Here is a 15,995-nt window from a genome sequence, read left to right as displayed (position 1 = left end):
TTGGTAGAGTTCTCTAGTAACTGCTTGAACAGGAGCAGCCCCGGCCTCAGCTGGTGTCAGATGCTGGAGATGTGAGAAGCTCATCCCTGGTGCCAGGGTGCCTGTGACAGCCTCTCTGGGCAGAGTGGCACACCAGTTTTGGGCAACGGCTCTGTGCCTGCCAGGAAGTGAATTCTCACTGCTGTTGCTGGCGTTATATGTAACATTATGCACCCTACCTGTGGCCAAGAGGACATTTCAAGGGAAAGTGTGCTTTACCCAGTGGAGACTTGAGTGTTTTGATTTTCTTCCTGCTCCTTCTCTTCTTGTAGAAATCCAAGTCAGTTACACTCCTGAAAACATCTCCCACATCGTGGGGCTCTGACACAGGGAGAAACTGGGATTGATTAGTGATCAGAGAGGTGCCAGTGCCACTGTGCAGCCTCTCCTGCTCTGGGGAGTGGTGCCAGTGCCACGGTGCAGCCTCCCCTGCTCTGCCTGCTCTTGCCATTTCTTTTTTGTACTGCTGCAAAATTTTTACTGCTTCCAGTGTTCCCAAGGCAACTATGCCACAAAAGACTCATCAGTGAATTGTTCTTTCAGTTCTAGTTGTCAGTGAATAGTGGGAAGAAAGCTGGCAGAGGAAAACGAGTAGGTAAATTTCCTTGCCATAGAGAAGCTGAGCTGACAGGTTGCATTTAGATACAAAGCAGAAAGCATTGCTCTCAAACCTAAGGAAAAGCAAGAGCTGTTGTGCCTCAGTTGTTGCAGAAGTTAGAAGGAGCTGCTCTCATTACTACAGCATTGTTTGTCAGAGCAGACTATCAAAGCAGAAGCACATCAAAAAATAGCTTGTCTGCTTAAAAAATATAATATAGAAAACTAAAGTGTTTAAATCCTGCTGCCTCCCGTTTTCCCAGAGAAGAGTGGCTGTGTAATGACTGGGTTTGAAAAGCTGTCTCTAGAGATCAGCTGTGTCCATTAGGCCTTTTGTATGCCCCCTAAATACTGGTACTGTATTTCCAGACACCTTGTGCTTTAGAAGTAAAGCAGCTCTGTCTGTTGATTTTATGAGTGTTGTTTGTAATGTCAGATCTGATTTTTAGCTCATTTCCTTCCCCTATATGTTTTTACAGGAGATATGTTTGCATCATCTTCTGGGATGTGTGGCTGCAGGGTGTGTGGAGTAAGTTTTGCTGTTGTATGTTTTAAGTTCTCATTTGCTTTTTTCTTTGGACCTGCAGGTTCCCCTGGAAAACAAGTGGATAACTCAGCCAGCAATCAAGGAAATAACTTAGGGACTCCAACAAAGGCTGGAAAAGTGAGCCATGCATTTAGAGATCCCCGGGCAGGGAGGAAAAGTGCAGAGGGACACGTGACAAAAGGTGGTGAGGAGTCAGAGAGTGATTTTGAATCTGATCCTCCTTCTCCCAAGAGCAGTGAGGAAGAAGAAGAACAGGAGGATGAAGAAGTCTTGCATGGAGAGAATGGAGACTTCAATGATGACAATGATACAGAACCAGAGAACTTAGGCCACCGACCTCTCCTCATGGATTCTGAGGAAGAGGTGGAAGAAGAGGAGGAAGAAAAGCAGAGCTCTGATTCTGATTGTGACCGAACCAAACAAAAATGTGTGGAAGGGCTCCTGAGCGCTCGGTTCAGAGACAGTATGGGCAGTGGTGAAATCACAGAGCCCAGTTCAGTGCCTATGTCCCCGCCTGAGGTGCCAAGCACTCTCATCAACTCTGGCCAAGAATTTGATGTGTTTGGAGCTGTACCGTTTTTCACTATGCAGCCTCAGGCAAGAGAGAAGATGGACAAAAATGTTTCTTCTCAGGTGGCTTTTCCCAACCTAAGCCAAGAGCAGGATGACTTTGATGTTTTCATAAAAGCTCCTTTCAGCAAAAAGGTGCCCCAGCAAGATGGGCAGGGGTCAGGGATGGAGCCTCTGCTCTCCCCCACCTCTCCGCGGAGCGTGGATATCTTTGGCTGCACCCCATTTCAGCCGTCCCTTCTACCCAAGTCTGCTGGGAGTAGAGAGGACCTGTTTGGGCTGGTTCCGTTTGAGGAGATCACAGGGAGCCAGCAGCATCAGAAGGTGAAGCAACAGCGGAACCTGCAGAAACTGTCTTCCCGCCAGAGGCGCATGAAGCAGGAGGTGTCCAAGAACAACGGGAAGCGCCATCATGGCACCCCCACCACCACAAAGAAGGGGCTAAAACCCAGCTACCGCACCCCAGAGCGTGCCCGCCGGCACAGGAAGGCCGGCCGCAGGGACTCCCAGAGCAGCAACGAGTTCCTGACCATCTCAGACTCCAAGGAGAACATCAGTGTTGCCTTACCTGACAGCAAGGATCGAGCCAACCCTCTACAGACAGACGAGACTCTACTGGATCCTTTCGGAGCCAAACCCTTCCACCCGCCGGACCTGATGCGCCATGCCCAGCACCAGGGCTTTGGGGACAGCCGCGGGGACCATGGTGCAGTTGTCGTGGCTGGCAGGCCTAGGCAGAGCTCCTTGCATGGGGCCATTCACAGTGGGGACGGGCTGAAAACAGATGACTTTGGTGCGGTGCCCTTCACAGAGCTGGTCGTGCAGAGCACACAGAGCCAACCACAGCAGGCACTGGAGTTAGATCCCTTTGGAGCAGCTCCGTTCCCTTCCAAACAGTAGAGGCTTCCAGTGGGTTCCCTCCACTCCACCTCTTCAAGTCCCATAATAAGGATTTAGTGGAGTAATTTATGTGGTTAAAATTCCAGGGGCCTGGGTTGTACAGCTTGTTCAGGTTGAGGAGGCAGTGGCCTGCATGCTTGATGGAGTTGCAAATAATGGCTAATTCTGATTTGGGTCTTTTTGAGAAAAAGTAAAAATCGGGAATGTTGTTTCCTTATGGCAGATGGCTCCCGGAATGAAATAAGGAATTGGATATGAATCCCTGTTATTGACTTGGGGCCCTGGGACATACTGTCATTGTGCACTTTTGTGTTGCCTTTCCATCCCTCTGCCATGTGCCCCAGTGGAGTGGAAGAGGCAGGGAGCACGTGGAATGTGTTTTCCATATGTACAGGGGGCTTATGAACTGTGGTGCTTCATCGTGTCTCAGCAGACCTAAGAACCAAGGCATACTGATATCCAGATTATGTGCTGAAAATGGCCAAGTCTTTGCTTCCTAGGTGAAAGCTACCTTTATTAATCATAAAAATAAAGCAGCCACATCCTCAAGGGGCTGTGGCCCAGAATTCCAGAGCACAGCTATGGCTTGGGACCTTACAGACATCTATGCAGCTGCAGAGATGAAAGATTATTTTTTGTGTGCCTAAATGGTCAATTTTAATGTTTTTTTTTTCCATAGTAAGTGCCATTAATGTACAATAGCAAACTGATAATGTAGAGTCTAAACTAAAGAAGCAGATGATTTACTGATCTGTGGGAAGCCTGAATGTGTAGGGGAGTGACCCAGTAGGCATGTGGCTGGGATTGCAGCACTTAGGAGACTCTTCATCCCACTGCAAGAGGGGCTGTCCTTGGGCACATATGGAGTGTTTCAGACAACTTGCAGAGTTGACTGTGAGGTACAGCCGTTGGATTGATTTGATTACAAACTGGGATTTGGGTGTGTTTTCCTCCTGGATTTTTATTGCAAAGAAAATGTGTATTCTCTCAAACCTGTTGGTTTTGTGCCACAACAGTTTTATGAAATGACTGTAACCAAATGCTCTTTTAAGGTTTGCTAAATGCACTGAGCTTTGCATTTATGCTCCTGCTCCTCAGATGCTTCCTGCCCCGGCTGTGTTCCAGCAGGAGCTGGTGGCTGCCAGACCACTGAGCTGCATTTCACCCAATGGAGCCTTTCAGGCAGGACCCCTGCCCTGCTACCCAGAACCTTGGAGGCTGAGGAACTCTGAGAGGTGTGAACACTGCTGAGCACAGGGTTTGCTTCCTTGCTGCAGAAGCTGGTGGTGTGTGTAGGCAGGACAGCTCTACTGCCACCCAGCTTGTCCCAAACCATGGACACCATCTGCAGAGACAGTGCCCCTCAGGACAGCCCGTGAGTTGCATGGCTATCCTCACGGGGACATGGAAGGAGATGGTTCCTCGGGTTGTCTCACCTTTCTGTCCTGCTCCGCTGGAGGCTGAGGAGTAGGTAGCTGGGTGTTTGCACATGGAAGACATCACTGTTTGTGGCCAGGTGTCCTCGTGTCCCTGTCACCGGTGAAGTGAAATATTCAGGGTTGTGAGATTTCCCCCCCGATGCCTCCTGCTGGATATACAGGAGATCTGTGATCCTGAGATCTCTGAGGGGTGGGATTTGGTCCCTTACAATAGTCACTGAAAACACATTGAAGACAAATCATGTGACCCCTTTTGGGATCAGTTTGATAAAATGCCCCCTAGGATGTATGTGAGATTGCTTCCCTTAGCCCTGGAATCTGAATGTAACTCTTAAGTGATAGTGTATAGATAGCTGCCTTCATCTTCCTCAGTTTCATTTCTCACAGGGTGTAAGTGGAATATTCCAGCTGTGCCTGCTTCAGTGTGCCTTTTCCAGGCTTAGAAGTTAGGCCCTTAGGAGACTGAGTAGAAATGTTTCAACACAGGACTTTATGGGCTTTATTACTGCTCTTCTCACCTGTTTGGTGCCAAAGGCTGCAAGAAGCACATACCAGTTTTTGTAGCATTTCTGACACTCAGGTTAATGGTCTTTTTCCTTTTTTTTTTCCTCTGTACATGCTTATGAGCTGCCTTTCTCAATGTCCTTCAGAGCTGATACCTGCCTGAAGAGCTCTTGGAACAGAGTGAGAGGACAAATGGGGCAGTGGGGTGGACACAAAATGAGATTAAAACTGTGGTCCTAAGTGTGGCTGGTCCTCACCGAAGCCATGCTGTTGCTGCCTTCCCAGTGGGAGAGCAACGGGAAGGATTAACAACACACATGGCACTGGGGCTTGGCTCCAGGGCCTGGGAGGAGAAGTGGGGGCTGTCGGACATATAGGGGAGGAGGCTGGGCACCGACAGATGCAGTGTGGGCAGAAGTGATCAGGTAAATTAAAAATAGGAAATGTGTTCATATATTGTTGATTAACTCTGAGACTCCAGGCTGAGGAGGGCTGCAGGGGGTTTTGGCAGGGGGTCTTGTATGTAATTATACTGCAGCACAGCAAAGCTGAAGGGAGAGGTAAGGCAAAGGCAAACTGCAAACCCCAGTGACTTTAGAGCTGGCATGAGTTATGGCCCAAGATATTTGCCTCCTAAACAAACCTTGTTCTTCATACTGGAGACACCAATCAGGTTTTTGCTTAAATGTAACTTTTTCTCTTTAGAGTTATTTTATCCTTTCTCATGGTCAATGTGAGACTGGTACACCCCACTAAGCTGACTTTGCCTGGTGTATGTAGTTTATGCACAACTGAACCCAAGTTTGGGGTTATTTTCAGCCACTATCCACTATTCAAAGGAGGTGAAATGTGTGACTGTCAGGGAATGGGATATCCTTTCACTTTTTTCAGGGTGTGTGGAGTGCAACGTGACCTTACTTGAAATCAGGAAAGCCGTTGCTGCAGTAGACATGTAAATGCTGCCTCTGGTAGCAAGATGGCAAGGTAAAGGGTTGACACTTCCCTTCCAGACAGAAATCCCAATGGATTTTTACAGCTTCTCCTTCAGCATGTTGAGGGACTGAAGCACAGGCCTTCTAGGAACAGCTGCTGGAGAGAGCGTCTGTCCCAAGGTACTAAGAAGCCCTTAGGTGGTTGTGGTCACAGAAGGAAAAACCAGGTAGTTGTGTTTGCAGGCTCAACGGGCCCTGAGGTGTGTAAATAATATAATTAATGCTTTGGCTGCCCTGTGTGGTGGGGGGCTCTGTGAGCACCAGTGTTGGAGGAAAAAGCTTATAATCACTCTGGGTGTCCCAGTTAGTAAAACCGAGTACTGTGAAAATAAGTTTGTATATTTACTACTGTGAGAAAAAGAGTTTATCTGGAGTTTTTTTATACAATATCGTGTATTTTTATATACGAGAAGCATATATAAAATATACACATGCTCGCACACATCACAGACCCCTTGGAGGTGCTGTGGTTTTGGTAATCCGGCAGCCACAATCATGTTTGTCACTTGAGTGAGTATGAGTTGAGCACCAAGGGTGGCTGCTGTGTTACTGTTCCATAGTGCTTATTTTGAAAGGAAATCAAGGAGATTGTATGTATGGCTAAAGTTGTGACTGAGGCATCACCTAGTATTAAAGACCATAAATACTATTTTAAAATTGCTGGCATTCAGCTTTTAAGTGCACTTGCCTGAACTACACTTCCATTTCCTGTTAGACTTGGAGTTTCTAAAGCTTTTTTGTGTACTACTAAAGCGAGAACTTTTAACTTTTTTTGTGAAGCTGATGTATATCATAAAATCCTTGGAGTTGTTAAATAAACAAACCTGGTAACAGTGTCTTTGCAGGTCTCTTCAACACTGCATTGTGAAGTGTTCATGTGTAGGCTTTCATTTATTCATTATAAGCAGTGCTGCTGCTGCTGAATTGTTTTGTAGCTGTAAGCAACTGGGGCTCTCTTAAAAGTGTTTTAAGTAGTTGTGTTTGCTGCCCAATCATCTTGCTGTGTCCAACTGGTTAAAAGTCTGTGGGTTGTGTTATTTTGAATTCCTTTGGTTCATTGTTACTCCTTAAAGCCTTGCTGCAGCAAGGTCATGTATGATTTCCAGTGCCACTGCTGTGGACCAAGCTCTGCACTTGGACAGAACTATAATGTGGTGTGTGCCCCTTCCTGCAGTTGGTTACTGGAAAGGGTTTTTGAAAGCTCCTTGTATTGATTTTACTCCTGGGTGAGCTGAAGTAAGAATGAAAATGGTCAAGAGCAGATATAGCAGCAACAGGATTCTGTTATTAAAGAGTAGTGGTAGTAGGCTGCAAAGCTGAGTTCATCAGCAAATTCAGCTAGAGATTCTCCCCCAAAAATCGCTGTCTGTGTAACCCACAGGATGTGACCCAAGTTCCATGGCTGAGCCATTGACATCTATTGTTTCACTGCATGAGATGCAGGAATGATGTTACTCCAAGGAAAAAGCTAATGAACTGGAATTTATTTATAAGTTCAGTATGTACATCAAAGACTATCATGCAGCTTGATAAATTGGGTCAGGTAAAAATGCACAGCTTGGCAATCAGTTTCCTGATCTGGTGAAAACTGCTGGAGTAGTTAAGAATTTCCATTAAAAAATACATTAGTGAATGCTAAAGTCAGTATTATTTCAGAGCACAGACACATTCTTCGAGTATCATTGTACACATAACACTGGAAAAAAACTTACACTTGCAAGTTCCTTGTCAGGCTTCAGTAGTAGTAATTAGTGCACTTGAAACTTGCTTGGCTGTCAAGTTAAAAAAAATCATAAAAAAATCAGTGCTTACACTGAAAGGCTTAAAGGTCTGGGAGCTGAATCATTAATGCAGGGTGAGTTGTGCCAATACTTGTCTCTGGAGTTAAAAAAAAAAAAAAGGCACCAAACCCACCCTCTGACCTAAACAGATGGCATCCCTGTCCAGCACAGGAGGAGTTACTATCCTGCCTTCTCCATGCCTGAGGAGTTCAGGTGCCTATCTGTAAGCTTCCACCTCCACTACAAATCTCCTTGGCACACTCTGACCAGAAAACAAGTCCTGCTCCTCTGCCTTAGCCCAGGGAGAGGCAGCTTTGGGCAACTAACAGAGCCTGCCGGCCCTGAGAAAGTCACTGCACTGAGCCAGGCTCTCCCAGTGGATTACAGGGAAGCCCTCTCCACAAGGACATTAGCCACTTAGGAGTAGTCCCAACAGCATTGTTGCCTCTAACCCAGAAGTCCAAAGGATTTCCATGCTGTTTGGAAGACTGGCACCTGTGGAGCTTAATTGGGCTGGGTTGCAGCTATGCAATAACCAGAGTTATTTCATGGCTCCCTGGTGTTCATTTAACAACAAGAGACGGTTCCACGACACATCCTGAAACTCCAGACAGCCTTTGCACTTTGGCAGGATTGTGGCAGCAAGTCCTTTTGGACAGGGGTGCCTGCAAATGCAGTATCATCCTGCACACGTGGAAAGGCCAAAGGTCAGGGATCTGCATCCCCAGCAGGTTCACTGACGGCAAAACAGCAACAAATATGGACACCCAGGCTTAGTGCTACTCCTGGAATATTTTGGAATACCAATTCCAGATTACTGAAGGGATCTAGAGAGATTTCTTCAAGCAATGGCACAACCCCCCTTGGGGGAGGCTATTTTTAAGATCTGCAATGAAGATCTAGGTGTGCTGAATGTCATGTGATCTTATCTCCCAGGGAATGGGAAAGAGGTCGTCCAGACCAGGACACAAATCCATTGAATTCCAGTCCATACGTTCCTGTGCCAACACTGAAGCATAAAAACATCTTCCATGCAAAGACTGAAGGATGCACAGCCCACAGGGCTATGGTTTGGATCCAGGACCAGCTCCCACAGTTCCTACAATTTTACAGGCAGGCTGTCCAAAGTGTTCAAATGGTGTGCACCACCCAAAAACCTGGTGTCCAGGCCTGAGTACCCTTGGCTGAGCCGTTTGTGTTTGCCAGGCAACAAAACATCCTGCTGGGATCTCCATGCCACGATAGCTCAGCCTCCTGCTGTCTCACTCCAGGAAGAGCTGTTCGGTGCTTGACTGCGGAGCAGGAACTGGCCGAGAAGGAAATGCCCCATAGATCCCAGGCACTGCTGCTGTGTCTATCAAAGCTTGCAGTAATGCTTTGTCCCAGCAAGAGGGTAACAGTCCAGGAGTCAGGAAAGGAGCGGCCCAAGTCCTTGACAGCACAGCTCATCACATGAGGTCCAGACCCTCAGTCACGAATCCTCTTGTGCTGCCTTTTGAAACAGAGCAGGGAAATGAGGTAAATAACTTTGCACATGTACTTGGCAACTCATTTGATTTCCACAACATCCAAATCAATGCTAAGCAGACTGAAAACCTGACAAGAGCCTGAGGAAAATCGCCTGATGGTTTGAGACTACAAGGGTTGTGACACTGAGCTGGAAGGGATCTGGCAGGGCTAAGTCCAGCCTGCTCTGAAACTGCTGGAGGGCCCAGCAGCTCCACAGAGCCTCATCCAGTGCAGCAGCACAGGTGAGCAGAGTGCCTGGCATCACATCTCTGCTTTTTACTTGCACCAATCAGGACCCGCTCTGGGACAGTGACCTGAGGTTCAGGCCAGGATTCCTGAAGCCTGTGGTTATAAGAGTATCCTGTTCCCCGAGGATGGCAACAGCCGTACCTTGGCTCACAAGTCCATGCTGTACTCAGGGCAGGGCTTGCTGTGTCGGTACTGCATGATGTACACTGTGGACTGGTGCCACCAATACAGCATCACTACTGCCAGGATGTGCCACACTTGGTGGCTCGAGCCGAGGTAGTTCAGCTGGCCTGTGGTGGGGGAGAACAGGGGCATGGAGTTCAGCTGTTAAAATTAGGCCACAGGACGTGCAGTGCAATCAGTCTCCTGCAGAGCTCTGCCACACCCTGCCCCTGAGGGGTGACAGGGAAAGTTCTTTAAGGAACTTGATGGAAGTTGCCTGCCTCCTCCCACTCTTTTACTCTGCATGGGGAACATGGTCAGGAAGTTCAGGACCCACAGCAAGGACTGTGACACTGCAGGAAGCTTAACAGCAGAAAAAAAAAGCTAGAAGAGAATTTCCTACCTGGGAAGTATCTTTCTGGAACTTTGGAAATATAGAAGAGAAAAGCTACAGCAGCGATGAAGTACATGACAAATACTCGCGGAGCAAACTCCTGAAAAAGAAAAGGAAGCTCTCCTATTCTGTTAGAAGGCAAAAGCAGAAAAAAAAGTCCCTAAAAATAAAAAAGGAGAAGGCATGACAACACCAAATCTTCCTACCCTGCCTGTGTTAGCTATGCACAGATCCAATGGGAATGCTCATGCCAAACTCTGGGAAAGCCTGCGTAGGAAGAAACCTCTTTTATTCCAGCGTCTTGCTTCTACTTGCAAGCTACTGAGTTCAGCAACAGCACACATAGCAGCTGTCTTACATTGGGATTGCAGCTGCTGCATCAGAGCCCATAGGACGGCTCACACTGGCTGGTCAATAACCAGCAATTCAGTCACCAGGTGGATTTTGTTAGCAGAATGTTTTGTTACCAAAAGTGGACCATTTTTCTGAAGTGTGGAAACAAAATGTGTACTGTAGACACCATCCTGCTATCCCAGGGGAAGCTGAATGGGGAAGTGTGGGGGCACAACTGCTATTGATATGATTTTTAGAGGGCCAGTGTGAAGTGTCCTGTATAAAGGCCACATCTATTTCCAAGTGGTGCTCTTCCACATACCACAGCAGCTCTGGACCAGGGTGAACCCTTGCCCCAAGGGACAGCCATCTATCCAGGCCAGCCCAGGCATGCGCAGTTTGTGCACTTTTGCACTATGAAAAGGAAGTGTTTCCTTCAGCACCATCAGGTGTCCCTGGGTGACTGCAGTGATTTCAGGGTGGTTCATACTGGGGCACACTGGACTGCCTTTAGCTGTACTAGGCTGCTGCTTTCACAGCATAATTCCAAGTGGTGAAACAAACAGGAAAATAGTAACATGAAGGAGCTGTTAGGGGATTGTGTGGGAGGCAGAGGGCTGAGCAGGTAAATGCTAATTTCTGCTGCTATCCTAGGGAACAGAAGAGGAGGCAAATAATCATCCCATCATCCCAGTGTCTCCTGGTTGCCCTCTGGAGCTGTGGAGGCGGCCAGCCCTGAGCACTCATGCAGCCTGACAGGCTCGCTCCTGTTCCACAGCTACCTCAGCTCCTGGCCCCCTGCCCTGGCGAGGGTGTGGTCTGCCTGCACAGACTGCTCTGTGCCCAGGCACACACACACCTGGATCCCACTTTCCTTCTCACCATGCAGTTTTAGGGCAGCACAGTAGAATGCAGCTTCCCAAGCTTACCCTCTCTCAACACATTTCTCAGTGTTCCCATTTGGATTGTAACGACCAAAAGAATTCTCTTCTTAGAGGAATTTTACCTCCTCCTGCTTCCCCGCTGTTTCCCCAAGTGTAAGACTCAAGGAAAATGGCAAGTGAAAAGCAAAAGGTAATCTAATTTCCTTCTTTTTTTTTTTTACCTGTACAATGGATGTACCAACGCCGCCATTGAGCCAAACCCAGTGGATGGTGGGAATGATTCCGTAGCCAGACACGGAGCAGAAGATGATGGAGCGCAGCTTGTGCCACTGCTGTGTGAGGTAACTGGGGTGGATCTGAGCAAAAAATACTGCCAGAATCATGGCCAGCACAGTGATCAAATACACCTGGCGCCAGTACTGAGGGCAAAAAGAAACAAAGGCAAGTTTGTGGGTTTCTTATCATGTGCAAAAGTCAGCTCTGGGCAGAAAGTTTCAATGAGCACAGCAATACCTCAATCTGTCCCTGCCACGAGTACCAGTGGTGAGTCTCAGTGCAGGGCCCTGTGTTTGTCAGCTGGCTCTGAGGGGAAGCAACTCAGTTGCTTGGGGGCACCTGGCAGCACATCCTTTATTCCAAGCACTTCCTGCACCAAACTTTTCAATGCACCTGTGCCTCACCAGCCCAGTTCAGCTCCTGGACAGCCAGATCCACAGCAGGCCTTAAGAGGGAACTCATTTACTCATCTTCTATTAGATGGAGAGAAAACAAGGTTGTTTCTGCCTCATAGCAGCTACCTCATAGGCAGTGCTGTTTGAATAAAGTACCTGTGATGGGAAACATCCCATGATCAGCCTCAGGCACTGGATACAGGTAGGGCCTGTAGTTTCCCTGCCTTGAGAAAAATTTAAATATTTCCTTTTGGCTTGTGCAATCAACAGTTGGAAACTAAAACCTGCATTTGCCTGTCTCTTCAGCTGGCACAGTTCTGCTGAGGTCAGAGGGATGTGTTCCAGTTCCCATCCCTGTCTCCCCACTCCTGTTCTATCTGGATGCCTGTACTGAACCCCCTTCCTGCAGCATGGAAACTACAGTGAGACCACACAAATTAAACCCTGCAAGGACGTGTGCTCCTGACTCACGTTACTGCAATAGAAGGCGTAGAACACCCCTGACACATAGCAGCCCAGGATCCCAATGGAAATTCCCGCGTAATCCAGTGCCATCCAGCGCCGGCTAGTCTTCTCAGAGCGGTGACAGCAGAACAGGTGATATCCTACTGAGCAAAGCATACAGACCTGCACAGAGGGCCAGAGGAGGAGGATTAATTCCTTACAAAGGAGCAGGGAGCACAGCAAGTTTCAGCTCTGCAGCTGGAGTGGGCGCCCAGCCCGTGACATGTTGTGCAGGCACTGGTGATCCCTGCCAGCCAGCCATAAAGCTTCTCTGGCAGCAGGGAGGAGGAGCAGGACACTGCAAACCATGATAACCAGTTGCACAAGTAGGAAAAGTGGGCTCATGAGGCCGAGTGAGCTGACAGTGCTCCAGGGAGACACATATACACCAATACAGGGGGACGAAGAATTCCACTGGGGCAAACTATCCCAGGCAGAGCCCAAAGCCCAAACCTGCCCTGACTGCCCAGCACCAACTGTGTGCCTTTACTGAGGGAACACACAGAAGTTTAACTCTTAAAGCACAGGCTGCTTGTTTGCTCCTAGGCTGGCTTAAAATCTTTTCCCTGAGAAATGTTTGGTTCTCTGTAACCTTCTGCAAAAGGAGGGAGGAGCACTAGAATAATGCTTTCCCAGCCAGCAAGAGAGTTTTCCGCACTTGTGGCTGTACAAAGGCATCCTGTACCCTGCAGAGAACACAAACAGTGCCTTTAGTTCTCTGTGCTCTTGCTAGGACAGTGCACTTCATGGGAGCTGCAGTGGCCCTTTAAAGTCATGTGGAAACAGATTTGTTTTACAGACAAGTAAGAACAGATTTTTTTTACAGACAAGTAAAAAGTCAGGCCACCAGCCCTCCTGCCCTTCCCAACCATCAGGCCACGGCTGATCTGCCTGCTCCGGTGCTTGACCTTTTCCAGCAGCACGTGGTGCCGCCTGGAGCCGCGTCAGGTCCCCCTCAAACTGCGGAAGCTCTGAGACACGGCCTGGACAAACGCACTTATTTACCACTGACTCTATCCCATGCCAGCTGTGTTCAGTTTTCCCCAGCTTGTTGCAGGTCAGATCCGACCCAAGCACAGCGGCTTTTACCTGGAAGAGCGATGCCGCTCAAACCGCGCTGTTCCCAGCGCGACCCGAGCCCGCACGGCGGGAGGGGTTCAACACCGCCTTGGAGCCGGCGCCCACCTGGAAGCAGAAGAGGCAGACGGAGCAGATGACGAAGTCCTCGCGGGAGGCGCCGGCCGCCGGCAGCACGGCCGTCAGGTCGTAGATGCCCAGCGTGAAGAAGAGCAGGAAGCCGAGCAGGTGGCTCCAGATGTTGACGGTCTCGTTGGAGAGGATGAAGAGGCTGAGGGAGAGGAGACACAAGGCGGGGCAGGCGGTGAGCGGCGGCGGGGGCGGGGGAGGCCCGGGACCGCGGGGCGCGCTCACCTCTTGATGCAGAGGCGGGAGGGCAGGTAGGCGCGGTATCCATCGGTGATGTAGGGGTTGTCCTTCAGGAACACCGGGATCTGCTCGTACGTGTAGAGCCGGATGCCGCGGGGCACCAGCACTGGCCAGTACTGGTAGCTGCCCAGCTCGATGTAGTGCGCGCTGCGCAGCAGCTTCTGGTGCATCCTGCCCGCCGCCGCATCGGAGCGCCCCAAGCCGCCCTCACGGCCCGGGGGCCGGGATCGGGATTGGGAGCGGGGCCGGGAACGGCCGTAACGGCGTCACCCCGCGGCGCCCACCGATGGCGTCACTGTGCAGCTCCGCCTCGTCCTGTGCCAGCAATGACCGCGAGGTGGCGCCCGAGAGGCGCCGGGTCCTCTCAGAGTTCCCGGAGCCCGCAGGGCACCGTGGAGTCCTCCGATCTTCGGGACACCTCAGACCCGCCGGAACGCGCCGGGGAGCCTCAGACCTCCGGGACCCCCCGGGGTGCCTCAGACCTTCGGGACCCTTCAGAGCCCTCGGACCGTCCGGGACCCCTCAAGAGCCGTCAGCCTCCCGGGATCCCTCAGAGCTCTCAGACCCGCCGGAATCCCTCAAGCCCCCGAGACCCCCTCAGAGCCCTCAGACCTCCGGGACCCCCCGAGGTGCCTCAGACTCCCAGGAAACCCTTAAAGCCCTCAGACCTCTGGGGTCGCCCGGGGCGCCTCAGACCTCCGGGACCCTTCATACCTGCCGAAACTCTTCAGGGCCCCTTAGAGCCCTCAGACCCGCTGAGACCCCCTGAGGTGCCTCAGATTCCTTAGACCTCCTGGATTCCTCGAGTCCCTCAGACCTTTGGAACCCCCTCAGAGCCCTCAGATCTCTGGGCCCCCCTGAGGTGCCTTGGACTCCTCAGACCCCTGAGGTGCCTCAGGCCCCTCAGACCTGCCAGAACCCCTCAGAGCCTTCAGACCTGGCAGACCTCCCCAGGGCATCTCAGACTCTCAGGGCCCCTCAGAGCTCTCAGACCCTCACAACCCTCTGAGACACACTGGGGTGCGTCAGTCCCTCCTGGACCTCTCAGACTTCCAGGATCCTCTGAGGTACCTTGGATACCTCAGAGCCCTGGGGTGCCTCAGACCTTCTAGGACCCTCCAGGGCTCCTCAGAACCTCTGAACCCATGGGGACCCCGTGGGCCCCTCTCTACCCTTCAGCCCTCTGAAACAACAGAGACATGCTTTTGAGCCAGTCAGGTATTCCTCTTAGGTAGGCCTGAGTCTGCAAACCTCAGTGAGAGAGGCCAGGAACACACCTGTCAGGTCTAACAACACTGAGGGCTGTCATTCCCTGTGGAAACTGCAATTAAACTGTGCAAGAGCAATCTCTGGTTAATTGAGATCATGATTACTAGCATTTTGGGGGTTTCCCTGGATACTCTATGAAGTACCAAAAAGTCTTACTAGTGAGGAAGACTCTTCCAAACTTTTGCATTGCCTCAGTAAGAAAAGTTGTATGTAGTGTACCAGCTGCTTTTAATGTGTTTTTTGCTTAAAAAAAAAGAAGTGGTGGGGGAAAACCAGTAATTCCCGAGATATAATAAGATTTTTGGTTTCAAAGTTGCAGACAAGTGTGCCACAGGGTAATCCTGGTTCACTTGGTCCTCCTCCCAGCCAGTCCTGTGCTGGGAAGGCCCCTGCAAAGGTGTTTGGTCTCATTAAACCAAACAGTATGAGGAGTGTGTGGGGTTTTCCCGTGGCAGAGATGTGTAATGTGAAGTAAAAAATGGGGATGATGGGAGTTTAAAATCCACACTGACAGTCAAGGCCAGGTGTTCAACAGGACCAGCTGTGCTGTCTGACCCCGGGATATGTGTTACGCCATTTGGTTCTGTTGAAGATTAGGTTTGTTCCTTCTTTCTCTAAAAAATTTTTTCCCCATAAGTTACCAAAGAGACCAAGTGTTAGATACTTGAGAGTACTTAACCAAAACAAAAAGGTGGACAAAGTTGAAAAGGGGAAATAATGCAAGTAAAAGACAGAGCTTGAAGCAGCTACAGGCTCTTCTTTTTCCAGCATTCGAAAAGAAAGAAAACAGCTGTTGCCGGCTAGAAAAGTTTCACTGTGGCCAAAGGGATCCAGTCCTGGGAAATCTACTGTCACCAGTTCGGCCTGAATCCGGAGTTTTCCCGGCCACCCGCGGGGAGCTGGTCCAGGCCCTGCCTTGCCTTCGGCTTCTTCAGCGCTGCTCCTCTTGCTACAGTGTGACCCTGCACCCCCTGTGCTGCCAAAACATCCTGCCCCTGCCTGCCGAGACACCCTGCCATCCCAGCTACCAGCCCAGGACTTTTCCACTGTTTCACCTTAGCGCTCTAAAAATCCTGCAGAAACACCGAAACCAAACTGCCCTGGGTTTTGTGAAACAAAACCCTCAAAGTTCTTGGTACTGTTTTCGTTTGTTATTAATGCTGTAGTTGTTTGGTAAGTTTTTTTGTGTGTGTGTGTTTGCTTTG

General features: G+C 49.8%; 2 protein-coding genes across 3 annotated transcripts in view; one reads left to right on the top strand and one right to left on the bottom strand.

The window, feature by feature from the left end:
* Positions 1 to 6,421, top strand: part of BMP2K (BMP2 inducible kinase) — a 49,865-nt gene extending 43,444 nt beyond the window's left edge. For both annotated transcript variants that reach the window (XM_066186716.1, XM_066186715.1), the window contains one exon: positions 1,224 to 6,421. In XM_066186716.1, coding sequence (XP_066042813.1) covers positions 1,224 to 2,653 — 1,430 coding nt within the window. In that variant the 3' untranslated portion in view covers positions 2,654 to 6,421. The remainder of the gene's footprint in view (positions 1 to 1,223) is intronic.
* Positions 6,422 to 8,350: 1,929 nt separating this feature from the next.
* Positions 8,351 to 13,805, bottom strand: PAQR3 (progestin and adipoQ receptor family member 3). Its single transcript, XM_066186717.1, has 7 exons — positions 13,507 to 13,805; positions 13,261 to 13,423; positions 12,043 to 12,198; positions 11,122 to 11,319; positions 9,693 to 9,783; positions 9,269 to 9,417; positions 8,351 to 8,861 (listed from the first exon to the last, which is right to left on the bottom strand). Exons 1-6 carry the CDS (start codon positions 13,689 to 13,691, stop codon positions 9,275 to 9,277), a joined length of 936 nt encoding a protein of 311 aa, XP_066042814.1. The 5' UTR covers positions 13,692 to 13,805; the 3' UTR covers positions 8,351 to 8,861; positions 9,269 to 9,274.
* Positions 13,806 to 15,995: the final 2,190 nt, after the last annotated feature.

The sequence above is a fragment of the Chamaea fasciata genome, unplaced genomic scaffold, assembly GCF_029207755.1.
Source record: "Chamaea fasciata isolate MVZ Bird 193981 ecotype frontalis unplaced genomic scaffold, bChaFas1.0.hap1 SCAF_6, whole genome shotgun sequence".
In the NCBI taxonomy this organism is placed as follows: Eukaryota; Metazoa; Chordata; class Aves; order Passeriformes; family Sylviidae; genus Chamaea; species Chamaea fasciata.
This window is presented reverse-complemented; position numbering and strand designations above follow the sequence as displayed.

Bases quoted from the DNA above. Each gene is read 5' to 3' on its own strand.
- PAQR3 (XM_066186717.1), bottom strand. From the start codon at position 13,691: ATGCACCAGAAGCTGCTGCGCAGCGCGCACTACATCGAGCTGGGCAGC. The intron at 11,320-12,042 runs GTGAGTCAGGAG...TTTTGCCCTCAG, and splicing joins ACGCCTTCTATTGCAGTAAC to TACTGGCGCCAGGTGTATTT. The intron at 9,418-9,692 runs GTAGGAAATTCT...CCCCCACCACAG, and splicing joins TCCAGAAAGATACTTCCCAG to GCCAGCTGAACTACCTCGGC.